The sequence below is a fragment of the Parus major genome, chromosome 5, assembly GCF_001522545.3.
Source record: "Parus major isolate Abel chromosome 5, Parus_major1.1, whole genome shotgun sequence".
NCBI lineage: Eukaryota > Metazoa > Chordata > Aves > Passeriformes > Paridae > Parus > Parus major.
The window spans coordinates 52026288-52051638 of NC_031774.1; the positions used below are offsets into that span (position 1 = coordinate 52026288).

The 25351-nt window shown below is 47.0% G+C and overlaps 1 protein-coding gene across 3 annotated transcripts in view; it reads right to left on the reverse strand.

Annotated features, from left to right (window-relative positions):
• Positions 1 to 4271: 4271 nt before the first annotated feature.
• The window catches only part of LOC107206496, a 49223-nt gene continuing 28143 nt past the window's right edge, over positions 4272 to 25351 (reverse strand). Inside the window, exons 5-14 of one of the 3 annotated variants that reach the window (XM_033515205.1) lie at positions 24403 to 24520; positions 20786 to 20860; positions 18529 to 18629; positions 17448 to 17540; positions 16008 to 16140; positions 14936 to 15046; positions 13082 to 13237; positions 9982 to 10103; positions 8205 to 8390; positions 4272 to 6269 (exon numbers count right to left, since the gene is read on the reverse strand). In XM_033515205.1, coding sequence (XP_033371096.1) covers positions 8210 to 8390; positions 9982 to 10103; positions 13082 to 13237; positions 14936 to 15046; positions 16008 to 16140; positions 17448 to 17540; positions 18529 to 18629; positions 20786 to 20860; positions 24403 to 24520 — 1090 coding nt within the window. In that variant the 3' untranslated portion in view covers positions 4272 to 6269; positions 8205 to 8209. The remainder of the gene's footprint in view (positions 6270 to 8204; positions 8391 to 9981; positions 10104 to 13081; positions 13238 to 14935; positions 15047 to 16007; positions 16141 to 17447; positions 17541 to 18528; positions 18630 to 20785; positions 20861 to 24402; positions 24521 to 25351) is intronic. The other 2 variants (XM_033515206.1, XM_033515207.1) reach the window with 2 other exon arrangements.

The window sequence follows — 25351 nt, forward strand, 5'->3', positions numbered from 1 at the left end:
AGGTTTGCTGGCAACTCCACATTCCTCCAGGGTCCTGTTTTTTAGAAGCTGTAGGGAAGATGATGCAAGAGCTGTGTTTCTTGAGCCTCAGTCTGTCTCACAGGACATGGGCACTTGGCTCCTGCCGTCACTGCCACTTCTCCTCCTTCCCTGCAGTAAGTGTTGGGTATGCAGAGACATTTCCCACAGTGCCCACAGAAATCCCTGTCCATGTGGCTATCAGGCACTCTTGGGGAAAACATTTCAGGCATGACTATTTTTGATTATGATCTTGTGGCATGAGCTCCACCAGCCTGGGCTTGTTTGGTTTAAGAAGGAGCCAAGAAAGTGCTGCTGACAGGGCAGTTATCAATGACCATGCAGGACATGAAACAGCAAGAGGCTCATCTCCACTAGCCCAGGAAAACTTTATAAAGAAACCACCACAGGTTTGAGCTATGACACAGTGCACCGTGTTCCTTCATGGCATTCTCCCCTTGCAGCACAGTCCTGCCACAGGACTCCCCAGGACACCTGCTGCTCTCTGGGCACAGGGCTGAGCCAGGGACAGCCGGGACAGCTGCAGCAGCCCTGGGGTGAGCAAACCCCACTGAAGCAGGACACCTTGGCTGCAGGGCTTTCCCCATGGTAGTGATGGAGGCAAAACAAGGATGGGCACAGCACTTTTGCCAGGGCTGACATCCCAGGGAGGAAAGACAAGTAAACTGGTGGGAATTTTATGGGAGACCTAAGTGTAAACACGGCAGGAGAAGGAAGCCCCCAGGCTGAGGGAGCAGGGAGCCATCCCAGGGCCCAGATGGGTGTTAAGATAGGACTACAGGACACATGATGGTCTGAAGAGGAGGATTTGTCTCTGCATGTGAGCCCAGCTCCTCTGTCCTGGAGGACAGAAAGCTGAAACTCGGTGGGACAGGGCTCAGGAGAATCAGCTAGCAGTTGCCAAGGATGGCAGTGGGCACTGGCACCGGGCCCGTGTCTGGCAGGAGAAACCCTCCCGTGCCAGCCCTGCGGGGCATCCCCGCTCCGCGGCCTCACGCGTGGGCTCGGCTGTTCCGCAGCTTTTACTCCCATCTAGCGGCGGATCCGGCTCCATGCGGGCCCCGGCAGCCAGGAGAGGACATCCCGCGGCTTGGCTCGGCCGGGGCAGTCAGGGCCCCTCGCTGTCGAGGGGACCAGGTGACACAGGCAGGGGCCGGGGGCTGCCCTGAGCGCGGGCCCTCTGCCAGGGGACCTGCACGGCTCATCCCTCAAGGGGTCATCCCTCAGCCTCTGCTCCCAAGGGCTCTCCCCCTTCTTCCACAGAGCTCTCAATGAAAAACTCCTTTTTAACATCTACCCCACCTTCTTCCCGAGCTGCAACACCTCAGTTTGGGCTTATCCCTCCCCTTCCCAGGCCCTCCTCTCCCCCCAGAGTTTGGATCCTGCTGGATGAGACCCCAGCAGACATGGACAAAATGGGCCATGGACCACCTGGCACCATCAGCAGGAGCTGCAGCAGGCATCCGGGAATGAAAATTTGAATCTTTCTCAGCACTGGGCAGCCTGGAAGGGAATAAAATGACACCATTCCTCATAGCACAAGCTCATTTTGTTAGGCACAAAAGGTCAGTGTAGAGAAGTTCAGAGGGTAGAATCCAGTGAAGAAAAAAATCTAATACTCATTTGTGAACCAAGATTAGCTTTACAATTTCTCCAAAACCCTGCAAGAGTATCTGATAGAACCAACAGCTCCAGACAGTCTGCTCTTGCAAGTACTTTGTCCCAGCCCTGAAACACAAGGGTTTTCCTGGCAGCTGATTTAAACTTTGTCCATTATTTTAAACTGCTGGCAGAGTGGCACTCCTTTTTGAAAAGCCCATTGGGGCAACATGCAATGGTCCCACACAGGCTGTGTGAGCCAGGTTGGACAGGAAAGGCAACCACAGCCCCTGGAGTGTGCAAGGGGGCAGCCTGGGGAGGGCAGCTGGGATCAGCCTGAAAACCAGGATAGCAATAGGAGACAGGAGAGTTAACAGGTGTGAAGCTGGCAGCTGGAGCTCAGAGAGTGGAACCAGGACTCCTGAAAAGCAAACAGGAAAGGCAAACCCATGCAGGATTATTTATTTTAGCTGTTATTTTGCTGTCAGTGGAGCCAGATGATGAGGTGGTGGGGAGGCACCCAGGCGTGAGGGCAGAAAGCCATCTGCAGGTGCTCATATGGCCTTAGGTCAGATTAAGCCAACTAAAACCTTATCCTAAAGCCCTTTACTGCAGTAGGAAGCCCAGCTGCTATGAAGTGGGAAAAAATCAGGTCCTTGGGTCCTGGCTCTGCAGCACTGCCTCTCAACCTCTCCTCTCCACATACACAAGCTCCAGCTCTTTCTATAAAGCACAGGACACATCCTGCCTATCCTGCTCATTACTGTCTTTCACAATCTTCCCATAAACCTGCTGGTTATTTGGCAGACAGACAAACCTAAGTGCTCTGTGCATTCTGCTTTACAGCAGAGCTGAGTTCTCAGCGTTTTGTTGTCCTACAAGTCTCACACTCTGGTAAGGGGCCACTCTCACAGCCCACATAATTGATAGATCATGTAGGCATATTTCCCTCCGTGTAATGCCCCATAATAACAACGTAAATGATAAACATAGAAGAGCCATGGCTCTTTCCATGTCCCAGCGCCACTAGATGGCACCAGGATTGTACCCTTCCCAGTCCGGGTGTTCCCAGGGCCACTGGGGGAATCCATCCCAACCCTTCCTTGCTGCAGGGCCAGAGACCTCAGCGCACTCCAGTGCCTCCTCGTCTTTTCTTCATGGACCGTGGGGTGCTGATGTAAAGGCAGGCATTTCTGCCTTAAAATCTAACCTTCAGATGTGCTGGGGAGTATAGTCTGTGGTGGCTTTTGCCATGTTGCCTGTCACACACACCCCCCTTTTCCCAGCCATGGACCAGGCATCACTTCCAGCTGGGTGCTGGAGAGGACAGCCTCAAAGGTGGATGCAAGTTATTCTGATTAATATTTGGATTAACATATGTTTCCCATCATTGACAGGCTCCTCTTGGGAGGGATAGGAATAAAACACAATTTACTATATGATTTTGCAATCAGGAGGTTTGCCTTCTCTGAGGTCTCACAGTTTTAGGGATTGATTCTCCTCATGCACATTTGATACCCAACAGAGCTCAGCATGTCCAGAATATTACCTGGTTTTTTTTCACTATCAAACCCTCTATTCCCTGTCACATCCTTGGCAAAGTCACTAAATAAACCAGGGAAGCACAGATGGCACCTCACCAAATGTCAGGTCTTTCCTCAGACCTTGCAGCATAATTAAGGAGTATCTACTTCCCACTGCCCTCAGCATCAAGCCCTGAAGGAGATGGCAGCTCACTTGAGGGGAGTGCATGGCAAGGCCCTATAGCAGCATTTCAAAGCAGCCAGCCAAACCCTGGCCCTGAGCAGTGTGGGGGACTTGGGTGACAAATTGATGCTCATCACACAACCCTTCTGCCCAGAGCAGAGCTGGAGAGGTGATGGAGCACGGCTTCCAGAAGAGCCAGAGCAGCTTGTCACTCCTTCCTGCCCACATCCCAAGCCTGGTGTGTCTAGTTGATGGGTGAGCATGACAGTGGCACAACCCTTGTGGCAAGGAGATCCCAGTGAAACCTTGGGTGCAAAGGGAATGCGAGAGGGACTTTGTGCAGGGAGCCTCTGAGTGATCCTGTCCTGCTCTCAGAGGTGGAGTCACTGGAAGAAAGGCCAAATGGGAGATGCATAGCACAGCTCCGTGGTGGTGCTGGCAGGCTGGTGGCAGTGGCAGAGCTGTCCCTGCCCACATCCCAAGGCCATGAGGTAATCCTGCAGGAGGATCCTGAGTGTGACCCTGCTTCCCAGCCCTCTGCAGAGAGTGGCACAAATCCCACACAAGCGCTTTAACCCCAGGTTAGGGTGAAAGCTAGAAAGGAGGAGGGAGGCTGGATCATTTGGGAAGTTCAGGTCACACAACAGAGTGGGTTAAAATCTGTCATCCATTCTATGAAACAAGGAAAACCCCTCATCCTCCCTCCTCCCCTCCCCTCCCTGATCACCTCAGATTGTCCTAGGGAGTGACCCAACATTCCCTTGCCAGTGCCTCCCCTCCTGGGGAGCTGCCTGGAGCCTCCCTACACACCATCTGCTCTCTGCAGGTGACTCGTGGGTGCCCAAGGACATCCCTCCCACACCAGGCTTCCTCTCCCCATCACCCCCAGCCAACATCCCTGAGCCCTCTGTCTCTGACGAACTTCATTGAGCCTCATGGAGTCAAGTCTTTATTTGGTCTCTTGATGAGTGGATGCTTCACACATGGTGCAAAAACTTGCTGCTACAAAACCTCATTGATCTGCACACAGCAATGGCAAGTCTGGTGTCCCTCAGGGCTCCCAGCTGCTGATTCCTAGCAGAACGCACCCTTGTCTGGCTGCAGATGTCAAACACCAGACACACACAGACATTGACATGTGCATGGCCAGAGCTGTCCGCATGCTGACAGATTATTTTTAGCCCAACAGTGATGGAAATGTCAGAGAAGGTTTCATTTATTTTCTCTGGAAGGCTTGTTGCTTGAAATCCCCATTGGCAGAGGCTGACCCTGACCCTGCCATCACAATAGGGTCTGTCATTCAGGTCTGATATCCCTCCACACCCTTAAAAAAATGTGCAGTTCAGCAGGAGGGATGGGTGACTGGCTCAGAGTGCCTGGCAGGGCTGGCAACCTTCAGAAGGCAGGTGTTCATCCAGCCCTGCAGCCCAACCCACACCCACCCAGCCAAGCTGTGGCTCCCCCAGATTACCCAGCCTTCCCACATCACAGGGAAGGTCTCACTGAAGTCACAGTGGACAGCTACGAAATGTTAGGGACACCAGCACTGGCCTTTTGAGCAGCTTTGCAGTCAGGAAGGGCAAGCAGGCCATGGCATGCTCTCACTGCCCTTCAGTGACATTAGGGGTGAAGTGTAGCAGTACCAAGGTCTCCTGGTGCCCTGAAAGCACACAGAGGACTCTCTGGAGATGGAGCAACTCAGCACTGCACCAAGAACAAAGCTAATGATAATTACAAAACTGCCCTGGCTCCTTTCTAGCTCCAGGACCCCATCTGCACACAGGGCTCTGGGATGGGGCACCTGTGCCCCTGGGGTGATGGCACAGCACTGCAGAACATGGCAGCGCACAGCTGGGTCTGCATTTCTGATGGTATCAGGGCATGACATGTCTGCTGCTAGACACACTGACAGGTTTTGCACAGGCTTTCCCTCTTGTTAGGGAAGCAGACTCGACAGGGAATGGCTGCTCAGAAAAACACTGGCCCATCTGAGGTAGAGTTTTTTGCTCAGTTATGTTGTCAGAGAGGAGCAGTAATGGCCTGTATTCACACAATAGCAAAGGAGGGCCTTGAACCACATCCAGCTTGGCAGCTGTGACCAGTCCATAGATAACCAGGAAGAAGTCAGTGTTTTTCCTTTGTAACTGCCCATTTACATGTGAAAACTAGCAGAGACCTTGCCCCAGAGGCTGGGACAAATAGCTCCTTTTACTGCCTGCTTCCCATGAGGATTTCCCCTCCCTCTCCAAGAGGAAATTTCCAGTAACTGAGGTATAAAAATTAATGCAAGACTATGCTCCTGAGCCAGCTGGAAAACTCATACAGGAAGAACTCCCCATCCCACACCTCACCATGGCAGGGTGCCCTCAAAGCAAGTCACAGCCTTCATGAGAGAGGGAAAAGGCAGCTTTGTCTGCACCCTCCTGGTCCAGGTCAGGCTTTGGGGGGGTAAATTGAGGTGCCTAGACCTGCAGGCATTGCCAGCACAGTCAGCCAGGCAATATTCCCTAACAGAGGTCTTGGATCCCTCGTGAGGTTGCAATGATGGGCACCATGTGGTACAGCAGTCCTTGGTTTCCTTAGAGATGTCATGGAACAAGGCATGGAAACAGAGAGGAATTTGGTGAGGTGAAACCTTCCTCCTCCACACTTGCCACATCCTGAGAATAACCACCAGGACTCAGTTGCATGGCAATCTCTAGGAAGTTTTGAAGAAATGTCTTTCTACCATATCCAATTCATCTTACTCCTGGATTTTACATATAAGATTCGGATTTGACCCACATGTTTTTGCTGCAAAAATGCAGGAATTTTGTCTTCCATGGCTGATAGGCTTCTCCGTGCATCCAGCTGCATGTGAAGATTTCAAGGAGCTTGCAGACACTGGCACAGGGGAGCAAAGCCTCATGTCTCTCCCAGCAGGCCTGAGGAAAGGCAAGAAAAAAGCTGGGTAATTAAATAGCACTCGTCAGAACATGTGCAAGAGTCAAACAGCAGAAACATCTCTCCTGTGCACTCTTGCATGAATGAAGTGTCTTGTATCGACACTTACCTGCTGATTGTGTTACCTGCTGAGATCCTCCACTTCCTTGGCTAAGCAGTCCATGGGCCCACAGCCATGGGCAGCACCCCTGCTGCTGCCTGCCCTCCCCAGCCAAACCTTCTCATTCCTCTTCTGGAAGGACATTTCATGCTAACATGAAACAACCAAAACCAGTGCTTTTCCAAAGTCCTGCCACCTCCATATACAGGAGGGAGAAATGAGTTCCTGGCTAGGAGGAAGCAGCTGATTCCCAGAGAGCCTACAGATCACACCCCAGAGCACCGCAGCAAAATCAAAGGGCTGGGATGGAAGGGGGAAGGTGGCACATCCCATAACTGATTTCACCTTTACTGATACCCCTGAACTCAGGTGAGGCCGCCAATCTGTGCTAGGCATGTGTGTGTGTCCACCACACTGCAGACTCAGCTGGGTCTGCTGGGATTTGGGAGCCTATTTACCCAGGGGATTTCAGCCAATAGGAGACTCACAATGCTTTAAAAGCATGTTCCTCTATATCTTTACTAAAGCAAAGGTGATACTATGTGTAATTTCTTTAAAGCCAAGTATAAGCATGGGTGGCTGACAGCCGTCTTGTTATATCAGAATCCGTTTTTATTAGAAGGAGAAGCTTTTGTGCTTATTAATTGTTTCTATAATTGCTTTCTCTCCCTGCTACCAGGGCAGCCTCCTGTATGCCTGTGCCTGGAGGGCAGAGTCCTGCATACCTCATCCCTGATCTGCTAACATGGGTAACTATAAATAAATGGTGACACCTGGGAGTGGAGGAGGAAAGGGACTGTGCTTCTCAACCTCAGTCTAGTCAGCTTATGCAACAGAAGGTAACTGCTGACAATCTGTAGTTATTAACTGAGTGGTACTATTTCTGATAGCTGAGGGCTCTGACCTGGCCAACATTAGACAAAATTCTCCACCTCTGAGCTGGAGCTGGATAACTTTTGACTAAGAAGAAGCTGTCAATCATTTAAATTGAAGAAAATAGCTGCATGTTCTCCACTAAACAGTATTTTAAAACCATGAGGAACTGCTTAACTTCAAAATCTGCTGCAATTTATCCCTCCCAAAAAATAAAAATGTCCATTTGTGACTACAAAGGAGTCCCTCGGGAGACTGAAAGGTAATGGCAAGTGCTCCAAATGAGCTTTGGCAATTCTCACTATTGGATTTAACTCCTTACAGTGACAGTCATCCCTCTGATTTTAACACTCTTCCCTTCTACCATCAGCTGCTGCTGCCAGGACACTTGGGCACATTTGCCTCTGGTTCTCGTAGCACAGCACAGTCACCTAAATGGGACCAAGCCTGGTTTAATTAATGCAGCTGTCATGGAGGGGGCAGTGGTGGGGCTCTCATATCCCCCTCCTCAGCACCAGAGAAGCAGGAGGTTCACAGAGAGGATCCTCCTTGGCTTGTCCTGCTAGGAGGCAACAGCTTTTGTCTGGGAGAGCATACCCATGCAGAGGGTAAGAGCTGGAAAGGGGGGATGCTGCAGAGAGACCTTGCTGCAGGGACACACAGACAGCAGTGAAAGATGGGGAAGAAGAACCATCTTTCCAAAGTCTTCTTCTTTGTTCCTCCCGTAACCTGAATCACTTATCTAAGCATTCAGCACTCTGCACTGCCTACAGCACCAGCCTCCAGAGTGTGGAAGTCTGCAGGCAGAGAGAGGGAAGTAGAGCCAGTGTATAGAGCAGTGAGGACCTTGGGGACGTGAAGCTACAGCTCCACCTCCCTGTAAGACGGGTATCTACCTGTACAGGTACATGTTACACACAAGCACACTCTCACATATACCCACCTTTGCTAACAGCAGAGGCAGCCACAGAGTCCATATTTTCTAGGTTTTACTTCTATATCTGCAAAAAGCAAGTTTGCTTCTGTTTCTGATTCCCTGCAATTATCATGAAATGTCTTCAAGAGAGCAGCTTTGTCCTCTCGGCTGAGCACATCTTTGATGTCCAGCACTGCACTCAGATGTTCCTTCCTTTCCAAAAGGACAAGAGGGCAGGTAAGTGAATGAGTCAGAAAAAAAAAAATCTTGTTTCCTTTCCCTCAGTTTTGCTGGACCAGACCAAAGATTGGAATCTGCTTCTTGACACCCTCTGGCAACCTAAGGGGGAGGCCATATCCCAAGAGCTGTGTGGGATGGGGCTGAGCTAATGGGTCCCAAGCCCAGGTTACACAGCATCCCTGTGAAGTGTTGAAAATGTTCAGCTCAGGTTATTCTTAGAAAAAGACCTGTATCTGTCATAAGAGGTTTCATATAAGTCTACATATGACCATTTGAAAGCATTTTTTATATATTTTCTCCCCTCAAATGGAGCTAATTATTGTTCATGTGGAAGGTTACAGGATTTATGTTCTACAGAGCACTCTTCTGCTGCATGGGGATATGCCATATTGGATATAATCCAAATGTATCCAAGCCAAACAGTTTAAAACAGAAATCTGTTGTAATCAAGAACTGTGCATCCACTCACACCAAGATGACCTCCTCTGAGATCTGGGTCTTGTGAGACCTTTCTATGCCCACTTCCTGTACTACACACACACATATAGATAAATAGATAGATAGATAGATAGATAGATACATACATACATAGATACATACATAGATACATACATAGATACATACATACATACATACATACATACATACATACATACATAGATAATTGCTATGCTGTATCAGATAAGCAGCTTTTTAGCTCAATCGCACCTTCAAAAGTAGTAAAGTAAAAAAGAAGAAACCAGATGAAGCATAACATAATCTCTTTGTCTTTCTTTTTATTATTTTTCCTTGCCTACAGCAAAGAAAAATAATAAAAGGAAAGGTACAATAGTCCTTCCTACAGAAATCTAGAAACTTCCCTTGCTGCAAGTTTATATCATGACTGTCATGTTGAATAGGCACTGAAGTAATTATCTACCACAAATTGTCTGCCCCACGTTTGAAGGTATTTACATTTTTGGCCTTCACAGTATCCTGTGACAGAGAAGTCTACACTGCAATCATGTTAAGCTGGAAAAACAGAGGCACAGCACATCAGTACAAAAGATAGATGCAGTAAGCCACAGGCTTTGGAAAAAATGCAGTTAGCTAAGATCTCTCCTTCCTAGTAAAAGCTGTGTTTCAATTCTGTTAAGTTTCCTGTAAAAAATGTAAGTGTATATTGCTGAATGCACCTAGAAATTTGTGAAAATAGTTATAGAAGGTTTAGTGAAGTGTAGTGAAGCCAAGCATTTGGAAGTTATGAAATAGCCAAGGATGTTCTTGAAACCTACATTTGACACATATGTGCCTGTAAATTCTGCATTAAGGTAGTACTTTTTCGAAGTATTTCTGCTATGTTTACAGCAATTTCATCCATCCTCCACCTTTACAGAAGGACCTATCAACTTCACCAGTCCATGTCTGGCAAAGATATAAACCAGGCACCAGCAAGTACATTCAAAGGGTCACTAGGCCTGGACCAACACACTGCAAAAGTATCAGGACTAATATAGAGGTAGGTCTTCTGGTGTCAAGTAGTCATGTAAGAAAGTACAGAAGTCAAACCAATCAAAGACATTACCTGAGGTCAGGAAATTCTTTCAGAATGGGCAGAAGTGCTATTTTCATCCCCTCAGCATCAGAAGTTTGAATAAGTTCTAAAATTGCTTTTATGGGATCCTTGAGAGAACCAGCTTCAGGACCCTGGGGAGAGAAACAAGGTTGTGTTCAGGGCAGAGGAAACAGCACAGCACATTAAAAGCCGGACTCATGTCAGACTGGGGATCTCTCTGTGTGGGTTAGGAGCTTTGCAGGAGTGTCTGTGCATGTATAGAAGTCTGATTTTCCCCCTGGATAGCAGAAAAGAACCTGGGGAGTAGTCACAGACTACTGAGTAGCTGGACAACCATCTTCAGCAATGCAGAATCCTCTCCTGCACTTCCTTTGGCAAAGCTGGCAAATGTCCCTCATTTTTCCCTAAATTACCTGTCCTTTCAGGGCCATTTTACCCTGTGGGAAGTGGTTTGCCTCTGGAGGTAAGTACAGCCTGTGTTTGACCTGTGTGAAAACAAGCTTTGTTGGCCAAACATGCTGGCATTTCTGCTGCCTCAAAGCAAGCCCAGGGACAGAAAAGCAACCTTAGGGAGAGAATGAGGGGACAGAGATCCTCTAATAGAGAAAAACTGGGAAACAGGGCCAGACAGTGTAAAACACATGACATGGTTTGTAGATGTTGCATATGATCAACTCCCTCTAATCTGGAGCACACAGGAGAAAAAAAGTATCATCAAAAAACACACAGCATTTTTAGCAGAGCTGGAGAAGCACAATGCAGATGAACCACCAAGAGAGAGCTTCGGGTCTTGCTCACATTTTTCATCAGTGCAGTAATGCAATTAAATTGCTTCCTTGAATTATTGATGCCACCACGTCAAAGAGATTCTGTGACAAGGCAAACCTGGAGAATGGGCTGCCAAACTAGGGCAGGAGAAACCCAGGTTCCCCTGATCTCCAGGGGGCGTTAGAAACAGCAGGTCACATTCTCCATGCAGCACCTCTGCATTAAACATGAATTTAAAATAATAATAATATTTGAAGACAGCCTTCCCCCTCTCCCCCTACACTGCAAGCACACAACACGTCTAGCTCTGCTCAGTGTACAAGCTGTACTCAGCTCCTGAGGCACTGGTACTGTACAGCTTCATACTTGGCAAGCTCACTATTACAAAATGCTAATTAATTTGAAGGCGTCAGATTTAGTTAAGCACTTACATAGGCAGGCAAGGTCAGAGGTAAACAGCTAAAGGGAAAAAAAGGAGGTGTTTTGTCAGCAGTGTTTAAGGGCCTTTGACACATACTGCTCTTAGGAGAGAAGCAAGGTATTTCCTAATGTGTTTTGAGAACAGAGGGGAAGGAAGAGCCGAAAGAGGGGGCAGAGCAGGGCAGGGAGCAGGTGCAGCCTGTGCAGCAACTGCACGATAAATTCAGTCTGCAGCAGAGTTCATATTTCACATGCATAACCGTGAGCCCCATGACTAAGGAGCAGACTGTTCCCTGCAAATCATTTGTGCATTTCACCTCCAAGGCTTTTGGTGCTTTCACATCAAGTAAGAAAATGCACACATTGGGACATTGGGGAAACAGTTCTAACCAGATGCAGCCCTTTTTCACACAAGCTTAGTGGGGTTTTAATAGATAATTAGATTTCCTGTATCTCCTTTACACTGTTCCATGCACATTACATCCAAAGCCAGTGCTGAGCACAGCATTACTGGTAAACTTCAGAGTTAAGATTAGAGAACCTTCCTGCTATTCCCCATGTCCCAGTTGCTGAAAGCGTTAATTCATCTGTGATTTGTCATTCCAAGAGAGGTGGATCTCCAGCTAATAGCGCTGGCAGCTTCCAGCCTTCCACCATGAAACTAATGCATTGCTTATAATGGGTCTGAGAGGATTCTAGAGAAGCCAACAGATGATAATTTTTATTTCATTTTATTCATTGGACAAGGTAAGAATTGCTGACATATGGCTTGGAAGGGACTCATCTCTGAGAAAATAGATATTCAGTCCCTAGCACTAAAATAGGCAAGTTGAGAGAATGACTCAGCATTTGTGTAATTATTAAAACCAGTGTAGCCAAGGGGGTTTGTATGCTGTCACATCTGAGTCCTGTTACCAGACTGACTTTGCAAGCACTGCTGTGTTGCTCAGCCCAGCCCCTTATGAAGCACGATGCCTGGGCACTCTCAGCCTGCATCTGCCAATGAACCATGCCAGGGACGTTGCACGGCAGTGATTCTCCAACTGGACCAGCTGAAGGAGGGGACACTGCTGCCAATGCAATCCTTGTCCTTGGGTAATCAAAGGACTCATGTGACAGCCTGGTGGCATCTGCAGATGCCATTTACACCAGATTATGAGGTGAGGCTTTTTAAAGCTTCTGAAGTTGTTTCTGCAAATCAGAACCAGCACTTCTGTACAAGTTTTCTTCAGAGGTGTGGCTCTGCTTTTACACCCAATTTTCTGCAATGCGCCTTCACCTCCTAATGGTGTGAGGTGTTTACCCCTGCAGGAAGACTCGTTCCTCCCCACAACCATCAGCAACCACAACAGCATCAACATGTTTTTGCCATGAGGAAATGCCAGAGCACAGGGAAATTGCTCAGGCAGCCATCATCCCAGCTCTGAGGGGCTGGGAAAGGCCTGTGGGGAAGGAGGAGGCTGGATGGGAGGATGGACATGCTCCTCCCATGTCCAGGGAGGAGCAGCCTTACAGAGCAAGGTGGAGATCCACAGAACAGGTGGAGATGTGGAGCAGCCTGTTTGGTTCACCACTGCAGAGGCTCAAGGGAAAGTGTTGCCACCCCATGCCATGTACCAGAGGCCTGATGGGGGGAGCTGGCAGCTTTGGAGCGGTCTCACCAGCTCAGAGGAGCACGCCTAATTCTTGTGTCAGTGGCAGCAGTGTGAAACTTGCCTCCTTCAGTCACTCATTTCAAAACCATGAACTAACATCTTCTGACAGATCAGAAAGGCTGTCAGCACATCTGACTGTTATTTTGGTGAAGTTTGATACCACTGTGGTAAAAACTCTAAAGCTTTTTTGTTGCTTTCAGTCTTTTCCTCTGCTGGTATTCTTCTTGATGACAGAGAGCAAAACTGTAACCATATCACAGACTTACTAAACACTCTTTAAAGATGGTTTGCATCATCCTATGATCTTCTTCTATCTTGTTGACAATCCTCCTCCTCTGCATAGCAGATAGTTTCCTGGGAGTGGTCAGGAGGGCCTGCATGTATTCTGTGATAATGATGGCATTGACAGCCTTGATGAGGGCCTGTTCCGGAACAAAGATACCCAGATTAACCTCCTTGCACTGGGCAAGGTTCAGACCACACCTGTACCAGGGCAGGCTGCAGATATTCTGCCCATGCAGATGGCTGTCCCATTTCTTTGCTTAAGTATTAACTAAAAATGTTTGATCTAACATTTCTACTACTTCAAGCTGCATGTGGATGACATAAACTTTGATGGTAAGTGTGGAGACATCAAATCAAAAGCAATAGAACCAGTTAGCTGAGCCAGAGGTGACTCACACTCCCAGGCTGCTGTGACACTTGGCTTGGCTAACATACATCACCTGGGGAGAGCTTGGGCTACAAAGTCACATGCAGCCTCCCCTCGAGCATCCACACCTGACACAGGGCCCTGTGTACCTCTTAGCTCCCACTACCTGCTGAGGAAGCCCAGTGCAGAGGCTATGCAGTGCCCAACAGCAACAGTGAGTGTTTCTGATGGGGGGTGGGCTGCTGCACAGAAACCACATTTTGTTAGCAATTGAAATCAGAGCAGGGTTAGGCTGCAGTCCAAAGGTACAGGAAATCCCCAGCTCTGTCCAAAACAGACAAAGCAAGAGACAGAGAGCTCTGGCACAGTGCTTCAGCACTGAGCTGCTGCTTGCCCCAGCACTAATGTGACATAATGTCCAGTGACAGGCTTTGAACAACAGCAGAATAGATCCTACTTTTTTTCTCTTCCATTACTTTTTTCCATATTGCAAAATGTTAACTAAAATCATCACTGACAAAGAGACTGCAAACCTGGGAGTCCTGTGCTTAGGAGGACACATGGCACATGTAGCAGCAGCAAATCCAGCCTGCACTAAAAGAGAGAGCTCCCCAGGTACCAACCTCATTGCTGAAGAGGGTAAGATCCTAGACAAGTTGTTTAGGCTACTGTAAAGGTGAAAAAACTTGGGTACTTTGTGAGGTTGTTTGCCAATCCTCTGCATGTGACACCATGCCCTTTAAGAACCTGGACTTTTCACCCTTCTGTGTCCACTCTACATCAAAGGGATCAATAGTCTTTACAAATAAGGTTGAAGCACATTAGAAGCTGAGAAGATTTCCAATATAATGGTATTGGGGCAATGATAGGAGAGGAGGGAGCCCAGCATTCCCCTCTGTATTTGGGAGGTACATTAGTTTCCACATTTCTTCACTTGTTGATTTCTCTGCTGAAATTACAGAAAGGTCCCAGTTGTCACTACTCAACCCTGGTGGATAGAGGTACTAGACTGAGACCACTAGGTATTTAAAAGTCCATTTGACAACTGAGAAAACTGCAGTTTGGATTAAGGTTCTAATAGTGTGGCATCCAAAGGTTCGATTGCTAGTTTTAGTGATTTCAAAGAACAGAACGGTTTGGGATGGAAGAGACCTTAAAGATCATCTAGTGCCATGAGTACGTACACCTTCCACCAGAACAGGTTACTCAGTACCCTATACAATATGGCCTTGAACACTTCCAGAGGTGGGGCATCCACAACTTCTCTGGGTAACTTTTTCCAGCATCTCACCACTCCCACAGCAAAGAACTTCCTCCTAAAATCTAATATAAACCTACTCTCTTTTAGTTTGAATGCATTCCCCCTTGTCCTGTCACTACATGCCCTTGGAAAAAAACACTCTTCATTTTTCTTGTAAGATGATTTCCTGAGTAACATCTTGTTCTCACTTTCTTACTTATTTCTTACCTCATATGTATCTGTTTTTTTCTTCCCAAAGGTCAAAAAGCTTTGATTTAAGGATTCAAGCATGTGGTCAAAACCACTGTCACACTTTTTGAAGTGGTCCTTCAGTGTTCCCTGAGGAAAAGAAACAGACAGAGTCAAAGGGTGCACATGTAGAGACACCACACAAACAACAGACACAGATTATTGTGCCTTTGCTCTTTCTGCCCTTGGAAACAGACTTCTCCACAAACAGCAGCATCCTGTGCCTTTATTTCAATGAAAATCAAAACATGAAAGAAAGAAAGAAAGAAACAATTCCAACTCAGGAAGGATGCACTAAGTTCTTAAGCCCAAACATGGAAGACTGAAAACCTGAGCCCTAGGTGTCCTGTTGCCCTCCAGGGTTGCCTGTGCTCTGTCAGAACCACCCCCAGTTCCCACACAGATGTGTAGGCCTTTGGGACAGGCTGGCAATGAGCTCTGGAGACCAAAGCTGCACAGTGTAACCAGAGTTTCTCTTGTCATTTGCCTTTTGCTGCCTCCAACGTGCTTGAGGGAGCCTGTGCAATGAGGCTGAAGATGCTCAGGGGAGCTTCCCAGGAAAATGCACAAGATCACACACTGTTAGGAGCCTGGAATTCTGTGGGTTTTTTCTGTATTTCACAAGGATGAAGGGTATCTGGGCTAATAGGCTGATACTAGAAAGTGTGAAGGGAGGGGACCTCATCTCAAGGGAGGGACACATTTCTGGTCAGCCTTCTCTACATCCTGACTACCCAGCAGAGCCCTGGGCTCTGTCAGTTATCACTGCACTGGGAAGATGCCCAGCTGCTGGGAATGAATAAGTACCAGATGAAATTCAACTTTTGGGGTCTGAGCAGCACAACAGCAAACACTACAAACAGTGAAACTGGGGTCCCCAAACTGGAAAAGGTGAAGCTGTCCATGTACAGATTCTGACAAGGCAGAGGAGAGTACTCGGCTTGAAGGCTGAACAATGGCTTCACCTTTTCCAAATCAAGACATGAGAGTGAGAAGTGCATGCCAGCCATATGGTCTGCAAATAGTCAGAATTAAAATGGGTCTTCCATACCTTGACTTTAGAAGTGATGGTCTGCAGAAAATGCTCCATAATGTCATCTTCCATCCTGTGTAGAAAACTATTTACCTTAATATTCTGCTCAGTGCTGACACTGCAAATATATGTTAGCTTATGCCAGACAGTTCTGTTAAAAAAAAATAAATATGGAAAGTATTGATCAGATCAAACCACACTATTCTCTCAGATCAAAACTCCTTCTACTGTAACCAACACAGCTACCTGGGTAGTTGAATGGACACATGCCCAGGTCCAAAGCTAGGTCAGTGACCTGCATTTGTGTGCTCATTAAGACACTGCCACAAGGGCATGAAAGCTCAGTGCATGCAAATGCCACTTGTACCCATCATTAGCAAGATCAGATCAGTAAAAAATCCTAGTATTTTCAAAATCAAGTAAGCATGAAGCAGCCTCAACAAACAGTATTGGTGAGCATCCCGTGTGCCTTTGACAACATACAAATACAAGACAAACAATTATCTTCCATCAGAACAATCTTCCAGTCAGCAAATCCTGGTTAAAATTATCACCAGCTTGAAACCAGACATTTACATTCTGGAAAGGCTCAGTGTACAACTTCATTCTCAGTAAAGCTGTAAAGGATTACATAAAAGAAACTCATAAGTATTCAGTCTAGGATACAGCATCAGCAACATGAAAATGCAACAAACAAAACAGATACCTAGGCTCAACGCAAGGCTCTGATGTCAAGTAATCACTGTGCATATGTTGGATTTTGGCATTTTGCTGACTGCAGAGATCCCTGGATAACTTTACATAGGAAGAAGAGAAGCAACCTTGTTTTCTCCATTGCTGCAAGTGCTTCTGAAATTAGCTCGTAGGTGCAAACATACTCCTCCACCCTTCTGTGCTTTATTGCTTTCCTCCTTCCTAGCAACCCTAGGGAGAGCCTGGCATATTCCATGGGGTTTCATTCAGCAAAGCACTTAAGATTGCAACTACCAAGTGCACCAGCACACACATCTCAGCACAACCTTTATGAGGCTTTCCTGCTGGAGGACGATCAGGCCAGGGAAAGGTACAACATCACAACCCACAGTGGGGTTAGCCAGGGCAGTGTCCCCACACATGACATAGAGCTGCTGCCTTCCTTCTGCTCAGTGCAGGAACGGGGAGATGGCTACAGGCCCTGCACCTGCCTGGTAACAGGCCAGAAGTGGCAGTACAGCCCTGTGGCCCTGGCCACAGTCCCAGCCCCCATCTTAACCTCCCTCTTGCTTGGGCAGCCAGGGCAGCTCTGAAGGGGTATTGCTAACAGCAGCTGGCTTCCTCCATGCTTAGAGGCTGGTGTGCACAGGGTTGGATGACCATATCCAGCTGGAGGCAAGGTTGGCCTCATACCAGAGTCAGAAGGAGATGAGAACAGCAGAAAACTCGTTTTGCTCCCCATGTCATGAGGCTCTGTTTTCTAACCTGAGAAGACAGCAATTCTCCAGGACTCGTAAGCTGTTGCAGATCTTCGGGCAGCTGTCAAGCTGGAGAAAGCTTCTTACTTCATCTTCATAGCTAAATTAAAACAGGAAGAAGTACTTTTAATCTAACCTTATGCTCCATAACACATCTATCAGCAATAGCAAACTGAAGAAATCTTCTGTGATTTTCTTTTTATCTCACAGATTCAATCCCCCAGGTGGGATCTACAGCACAACAAAGACAGTCTCTGTCCTGCCCAGCTGGTCAGGAAGGAAAACACAGGAACAGCAGAGAGAGCCCTTGAGCTGCCTGGGTACCTCTATCAGGGACCAAGAGGCAGGAGGTTGATTTGCAACACTTCCTTCTGAGAAGCAACTCAGGCTTTGCCGATAAAGCTGCAAAACAAAGTCTCAGTGTATATGAATAATACACAAGGTCTCTGAACTGCTTTGTCAGTCTCAGTCTCACAAAATTGAAAGACTCAATTTTATAGCAATTTCCATCCTCTTATCATGTGGAGGGCCAAGCATCTTAGGTCAAATCTCCATCCAAAATACTACCTACAACCAGCAGTCCTGGTTTTGCTGCAGGAGATACACGGGGAGAGAAATACCCAAGAACAAAAAGAATATGAAGGGAGTTGGAGGAAGTGGTGAGAGGCCAGATGAGCAGACATTTATTCTCCTATGAGTACCAGGACAGGGCAGAACTCCCCACCCTCCCACAGAGCCAGCAGAAAGCACTGTGCCTGGGATGCACAGCCAGGGTAGGAAGGGCCAGACCTGGGCACTGGTTCATGGCTGCCCTTCTTTCCAGGTGTGTCTAAGGTCTGAGCCTCTCCAGAAGTCCCCCCAAGGCTTTATCCTGTCCCAGCTACTCCAGATGCACTTTGTTCCCTCAGCTTTAGTCCAACAACAAATACTGAGCACACAAACAGCAGTGAAGTGCTGTCTCTCCAGTAACAGCTTGATGAGAAACAGCCATCAAGATCCAGATGAACACAGTATCACCAGCTGCTTCATCAGGATTTCTTTCTTTTGAGCATGAATGTTGCCAAGGAGGAAAACAGCATCCTTCCTACCTCTCCAGGAACCTCAGGCACTCCTCCAGGCACTCAGCTTCCACCTTCTCACTCAGGCTCTCGCTGACTCGCCTGGCAGCCTCTGTCTTCTCCGTTAGTATCTGTGGATTTCAATGTGTGAGAGGAGAACTGGCCAAAGCCATTTGTTCCCTGTGCAGGGAACAAGGATACATCCCACTGCTCATCCTGCAGCAAATCCCTCTGCCCTCTAGGCACCAACTTCTGCTTCAGTTTTTAGAGTCCTCGTGGAAATAAATGTATTTTTCATCAGCCTGACTGTAATGCCTGACCCTACACCTTTGCTACAACTGTTTTTGTTGTGGTCAGTAGGGCTGTGCTTGGGTAAAAGCCTGTCCCTGCAGATGTTCCCTGCTGCCCATGTCCAGCCTGGTAGCTCAGCTCATACATACACCTGCCATCTGCAGGAGCACCTGTGCAGATAAACCTGACTCACCTTGCAGATAAATTTGGGTGCAGCCACTAAAAAGAAGGTTATGCAGACTTAGCTGTGTGCCCTGCACCTCTGTCAGGGTCTGTACATGGGAGGCCTGAAATGGGCAGGTATCACCTTCCCAGACACCACCACTCACACCTGAGACAGCTCTGTGTGTTAAACCCTATAGCACATGTCCTGCCCCACTGACCCCATCTGGGTGGCCCAGGTGTCTGCAGGAGGTGGGCTGTGCCAGACAGCTCAAAATTCACCCCATATTGGGCAGGCTTGAGCAGGTGGCAGCTTAATGCTGCCCATTAGTTGCCCTGTGGAAACAAAAGCTTGCAAGGGGAGGAGAGCCAGATGGATAAAAGGAGACAGATGGACCCATATGCTGCGGCGTCACAGTGCTCATGAGCCAGAGACAAAGGGTGACTCACATCATGAATGGGTTTTTCCTCTGCTCATAACAGATGTAAAAGTTCACCCAAAGGGACAGGATAAAATACGCCACCCCAAAGTGTCAGAAAACCACAGATGATGAGTTTCCATGACACCTTGTTCGTTTTCTGTCTGAAGTTTAAGTGTCAGCCTGAGAAAATTGAGGAGGTGGTAATTTCATAAGGCTTTTCTATTAATCCAGGCTTTTCCATCACCCACCCCAGAGCATTCAAACCTGTCAGTTGTATACACAACAGAGTGAATCCACTCATGCTGAAGCATGGACAGATGTTACAGATATGAGAACTATGGGATTCAAAGCATGCCTTGTCCTAGTTCCTGTTGGAAAACTTTCCACTGTGAGCCAGGAGCAGGACAAAAAAACCATCTTGGTAGCTAAAAGTCACTCTAGCACAGGTACCTCACTGGGCACATCACTGCTCCATTGCTCCAGCAGGTCCAGGGCAAGACAAGGAGGAAACAGCCCCTGTTGTGAGCTCATCATTTGGTGCCTGGGTCTGAGATGGGCCAGAAAAGCCAGTGCTTGCCAACTAAAGCTCTATCCTCACAAGGAAAACCAGCTTCTGTTGATCTGTGATGCTTCTAATGCCTGAGGTTGTCTGCCATCCCAGAGTCCCATGGAGCTACTTCCCCCTATCATGACCTGAAATGGGACTGTCACTGGGGTGGTAGAAGCAGAGAATAAAGATGCAGTCATGACAACCCACAGCCTGCTCCTGATCTCCAGCATCATTTGAGCCCACATGTAAACTCCAGGATTTATTTTAATCCTTCTGCAGGTCTTGATCCAAACACCCTCTGCCCACAGTATATGCTGCTCACAAATCAGCAGGGTGTGCTCCTGCAATGCCCTTGGAGCACTCGCCTTTGCTGTGCGCTGCAGAATCCCCCACACAGCCTGACCCACCAGGGCAGCAGCCTCAGCAGGGACAAGCAGGGAGCAGCCTGCCTGCATTTTGCACTGCCAGCCATGGGGCCCTGCCACGGCTCAGCAGCTCTCTCTGCTTTTATAAAAGTGCTCTGTAGAGCTCACACAGAGTAGACTGGGTAACACACACCACAACTTTCCAAAAGGTTATGTAAAGATCCAGGAGCTTGTATGAAAATGCAGCTTCAGCTTGAATCAGCTCAAGCTTATCCTTAGTTTAGTCAGGTTGTTTTTTTTCTTTGTGTATGCCCAGGACAAAAACAGGTTTGGGAGCAAACAGACACAGCTTAAGTATGGCAGCCAGCTTGCAGGCTTTTAACACATTGAGCTTAGACTGAGACATGCATAACTGGGTCTTGCCAAATACCACATACTTGTGGACAAAAACACGACTGCCCCAAAGTATGGGAGCTTTTCAGTTCCTCCCAGTTTACCTCAATGACTGCAGCATCTGCACAAGGGGGTTTCCCAATATCAAAGGCTTCTTTCAGCGCTTCCCCTACTTCCTTCTAAATGATAAAAGAAAATTAAACAGTACAGTTAAGATACAATGGCATTCATAACAAGTTAGGTTTCCCAGACTCTCATTATCCATTTGGACTAGATGAATTTCTGCCTCCATTTTTTGGCTGTCTCATTTAACCCAAAGCCTGGCTATTTTCCAGCTGACCTAATAACATTATTCTGTTTTGTTCTACACTGTTTGTTTGAGTTTAAATGATTTGCAGCTTTCTTTCATCCCAGTGTCAGCTTGGGTTATCTACAGTCTTCCCTAGTTAGTTTAGCTCAAATGAAGGCACCCACACAGCAAAACAATGCTTAGACACATCTCCATGCTGCCAGCTACTGTAGCTGAGATTTTCCACCCTTCCTCTCTCCAACCAGTGCCCACAGAAACCAGCCAGCATTAATTAAAACCATTCCCTTGCTTGAGCCAGGGACTTGTGACTGCAAAGAGGAGCCGGGTTAGTGTTCAGAGCTACTGTCATGGTGAGATGGGCCCCATGAGGCTGGATAATGGGAAATTTCCCAAGACTTGGCTGGCTTATGCTAGTTTGAATGGCTGTAAAAACAAAATTAGCACTGCAGAGAAGGGGCTTGTTACTTAAGACATGATCTGACCTTTATAGAAGCTTTAAACTCAAAAGTCTGGCTTGCTTACTTATTCTTTCATTTCTGAATCTTCCTCCAAGGAATGTAAAGTCCAATCTCCCATTTTGGTCTTTGTTCTCTTCTGGCTAATAAATTAGGAAATTTGTGGCTGTCAGCTGAAGAATTTCATCAAAAGTATATTCAAAGCAACTGCTCTCCCATATTCACTGAAAAGTGTTAATCAAAGACAAATAAGCAGTTGTAAACAATCCAGAAAATCTTCTTTCCTCACAAGTGCCATCACCTGACTGTGAGCAATTGTGTGAGCATGATGTGCTGAGATAGCACATCCCAGCTGAGTTGAACAAACACTTCAAGCCTGCCCCCCACAATGGGACAAAGCACAGATTAGTGGGGAACTGCAAGGCAATTAATAACTTGTTGAGGACAGCACTTAGTTGTTTTGGATCAGATGATGTGTCTGAATTAGAAACAGTTTGCTTGTCTGTAGCTCTTGTAGTGATACCAGCACATCAGGCACTAAAGCTCCAGTGTGGAGAGGACCAAAACTTCTACTGTAATAAACAGACCCAGTTTACTACTTGTTTCTTCAGTCTGACCAAGATGTTGCGAGGCTTCAGATCCATGGGTGGTCAGTACACCTGTGTTGACTGCAGAACACACTTCTCATTTGAAAAACAGAGGGGTGGTGGGGAGAAGACACAGACCCAAGTGATCCTTTGCAGGTCAGTGTAAATGAGTATGAGAATGAGCCCTAGCATCACACTGGAATGACTACATTGAACTCTTGTAAAATCCTCCAGTACAGCAAGGGCAGAGGTGAGAGACTGGCAACCCAATCAGAAACGCATCAGCGTTTTCTGTTCAACAATTTTGTAATCTCAAAGGCACAAAGCTCCCTTGCCCCAGGTGTGTCCAGAGTGAGGGGAATGCTGCCTGCATGCAGAGCTGACCGAGTACCCCACATTGGAGTTTCAAAGTGGTTTTGAACCCTGCGTGGCATCTGGGCTCTCAGTGCCTTCAGACATGCTCACAGTTCTCACCACTCATTTCTGTTTAAAGTGGTTTTAGTTTGCACAGATATCAGGCTACCACACCTAGTGATAAGCCAGGTATTCATAAACAAAGCAGACCATGGCTTACTCTGGTCAGGTTCTTCTCATTCTGAAAAATTTAGTCATCCATTGAAGTGGCAAAACACACACCATGTGATTTAGTCACAATAATATATGACAATTTTTAAGAGACAGCAGCAGGATATTTGCCCAATAACAACTTCCTGTATATTAGCATAGTGAAGGGCTGAATGACCCTAGAAGTAGAAACAGAGGGATAAAGCAGGTTTCATAAGCTGTGCCACTGAGCTAAAGAGACATCCATAATTTTTCCATATGGGGTCAGCTTATGTCCACTTAAGCTCATTATCTTGAATCTGGAGCTGTTCCCAAGCTGCCAGGTTTGAAGCTAGCAGGCGCAATGCTGTGATACTCTGTCCAGCACTTCCAGCTCTGTTCTTTCTATACAACTCAGCGCCACATAGACCTGTGATGCTTCAGGATCCAAGGTAGCATGAAAACTCGGGGCAGCACAGCACAAAAGTTCATAACCACTGCCAGATTGAGGTGAGCCTGCTCAGCACATGGCGTAGCAGGAAAACAGAAAGCCCATGGTTAAGCAAAAGCATTCTTCAGCTATTACATTAGAGGGAAATAAAAAAAGGTTCAAATTCCCATCACTGTTAGTCAGCATCTTTGAGGGTTTGTCAATGACTCAGTGACTTGCTCTAGGATAACCTCAGTGGCACTACCCTGAGTTAAGTCACTTCCTTCATTGAAACAAATGCTAAAAAAAGAGCTTAAGACCACATGGTCTTCCCCAGGGTAATGATTAAAAACAACCCATTAAGATACTTAAACACTGAAATCAGTAGGCTTTAAGTATATTGTCACCAACTGGCACTTCTACTCCCATGTTTGTTACTACCTTCATGTTCTCCTTCAGGGAGTAATTCTTGAGGAAAATCTCTGCAATTTAGAGAACTTTCCTTGGGATGATTCAGCAGTTTGCCACAAAATTTCCCATTTTCTGCTCCCCAGGGTCTGGTGGAAATGAAAAGCAAGAGAGCTGACTGTGGTAACTCCTGCTGTTGCATTTCAGCTTTAGCTGAATAAAAGAGGCCCCGCTGAGTTTTCCAAATAATGTGGTTTCCTCTGGAACTCCCCGTTGCTACAACACATCTTCCCTGCTTCATTTGTATTCCACATGTCTGAACAGAATTCTTAAAAGAGGGACTGTTGCTGAGAAAAGAAAGAGATACAGCAGCCGCAGGGCTGGGGTCACCTGTGCTGGTGGGCTGCTGGGTGGCCACCAGCTGCATGTTTTCTTGTGCTGAGCTCTGGAAATAATCTTTGCTCCAACGTCAGCAGTGTCAGTCCAACAGTCTGCAAAGGACTGTGAGGGGTCCACACACAGACAAACTTAGCAGCCTCAATATCCTGCACAGCTGAGGCAAGGGAGCTGTAAGAAAACCCCAATTGTTGCACACAATGGATCATTAACAGACGGAGAGAAGATTAACAACATTTTGAAATGGCCTTCAATAAGGAAGTGGGTTTCACCTATAGTGTCCCTTTCCTCCAGATAAATGAGCTTCTGAGCAGAGCAGATTGGAGCTCTCTGAACATACAGCAATGGGATGAAGAGAGATCTGCAAATGTACCAGCATTTCCTTGCTAAGGAGCAAGGACAGGACAGCCTCCCTTTGGCAGCAGACAATCATGGCTCTTCACACCTGGGCTCTGCAATGAAACTCAGTCAAGATGGAGACCTTGGGACTCACACATACCTGAGCAGAGCTGGCTATTTAACAAGGGCAGCCCTTAATTGAAAACTGTGGGAATAAAACAGGCAGATTGGGGTAAAACTCACGAGTTCTTACCCGTGCGATTGCAAGTAATTTTTCCTCAGTCTTCAAAAGAATCCACACGAGGCACTGTGCACCAAGGGAAAGGCTGTGCTGGGGGATGTGCCCTGGTCTCACACATGCTTGGCTGCCACTGTGTACAGAAACAAGAGCTCAGCCAGAGGGGCAGCTTCCTGCGGGTCCACAGCATTGCCCTGCTTGGCACCACACTAAGCAAACAGGGCACTCTGCAAGAACCCAGCAGTGTTTGCCATGTTTGGGCAGCCACAGCACAGAAGATATCTTTACAATGGCCTTTTGCCAGCTTTTCTTTTGTGCTGCTTCTTTTCCTTCTTCCTACATTTGCTGCCCAAGTTAAGGTCTTTGCTTGTTGTTCCCCTCTCCCCTTCCTCACTGCTGCTACTCAATTCCTTCTTAAGTTTGGGGACAGTCTCCCAAGCACACTTGCATGAATGCACAATTTTGCAAGTGTCACATATTCTTTTTGAATGGAATAAGAAGCAGCTATATACCAAGACAACTGCACCTATGCATGAGCTTTCATACAGGTTGTAACTGTATTTAGAGAGGAAAAATCAAATGCTGAAGTCTGGCATCTCTTCTCTTTTCCACTTTTTTCACTGCCATCTGACCAATACAGTCAAGTCTTACTTGTTTGGGGTTTTTTTCTTGAAGGAATTCTGCATTTATATAATACATCTTTTTCTATATTTGACTTCTCTTTATATAATTAAATTACATAATTTTTCATCTCCAATTTTTTAAAGTTTTCAATGTTTCATCAATCCATTACTCCAAAGTTTTACCATTTTAAAAGCAGCAGTAAAAGGGATGCCTCCTGACCACATTTACCATGTTCCCAATGATGGCCAGTGTGTACCCACCACACTGCTTCCCTCCTTCAGGAGCTGACTGGGGGAAGAGCCCACCTGATGAACTGCTTATGAGCTAATTAAACATTTAT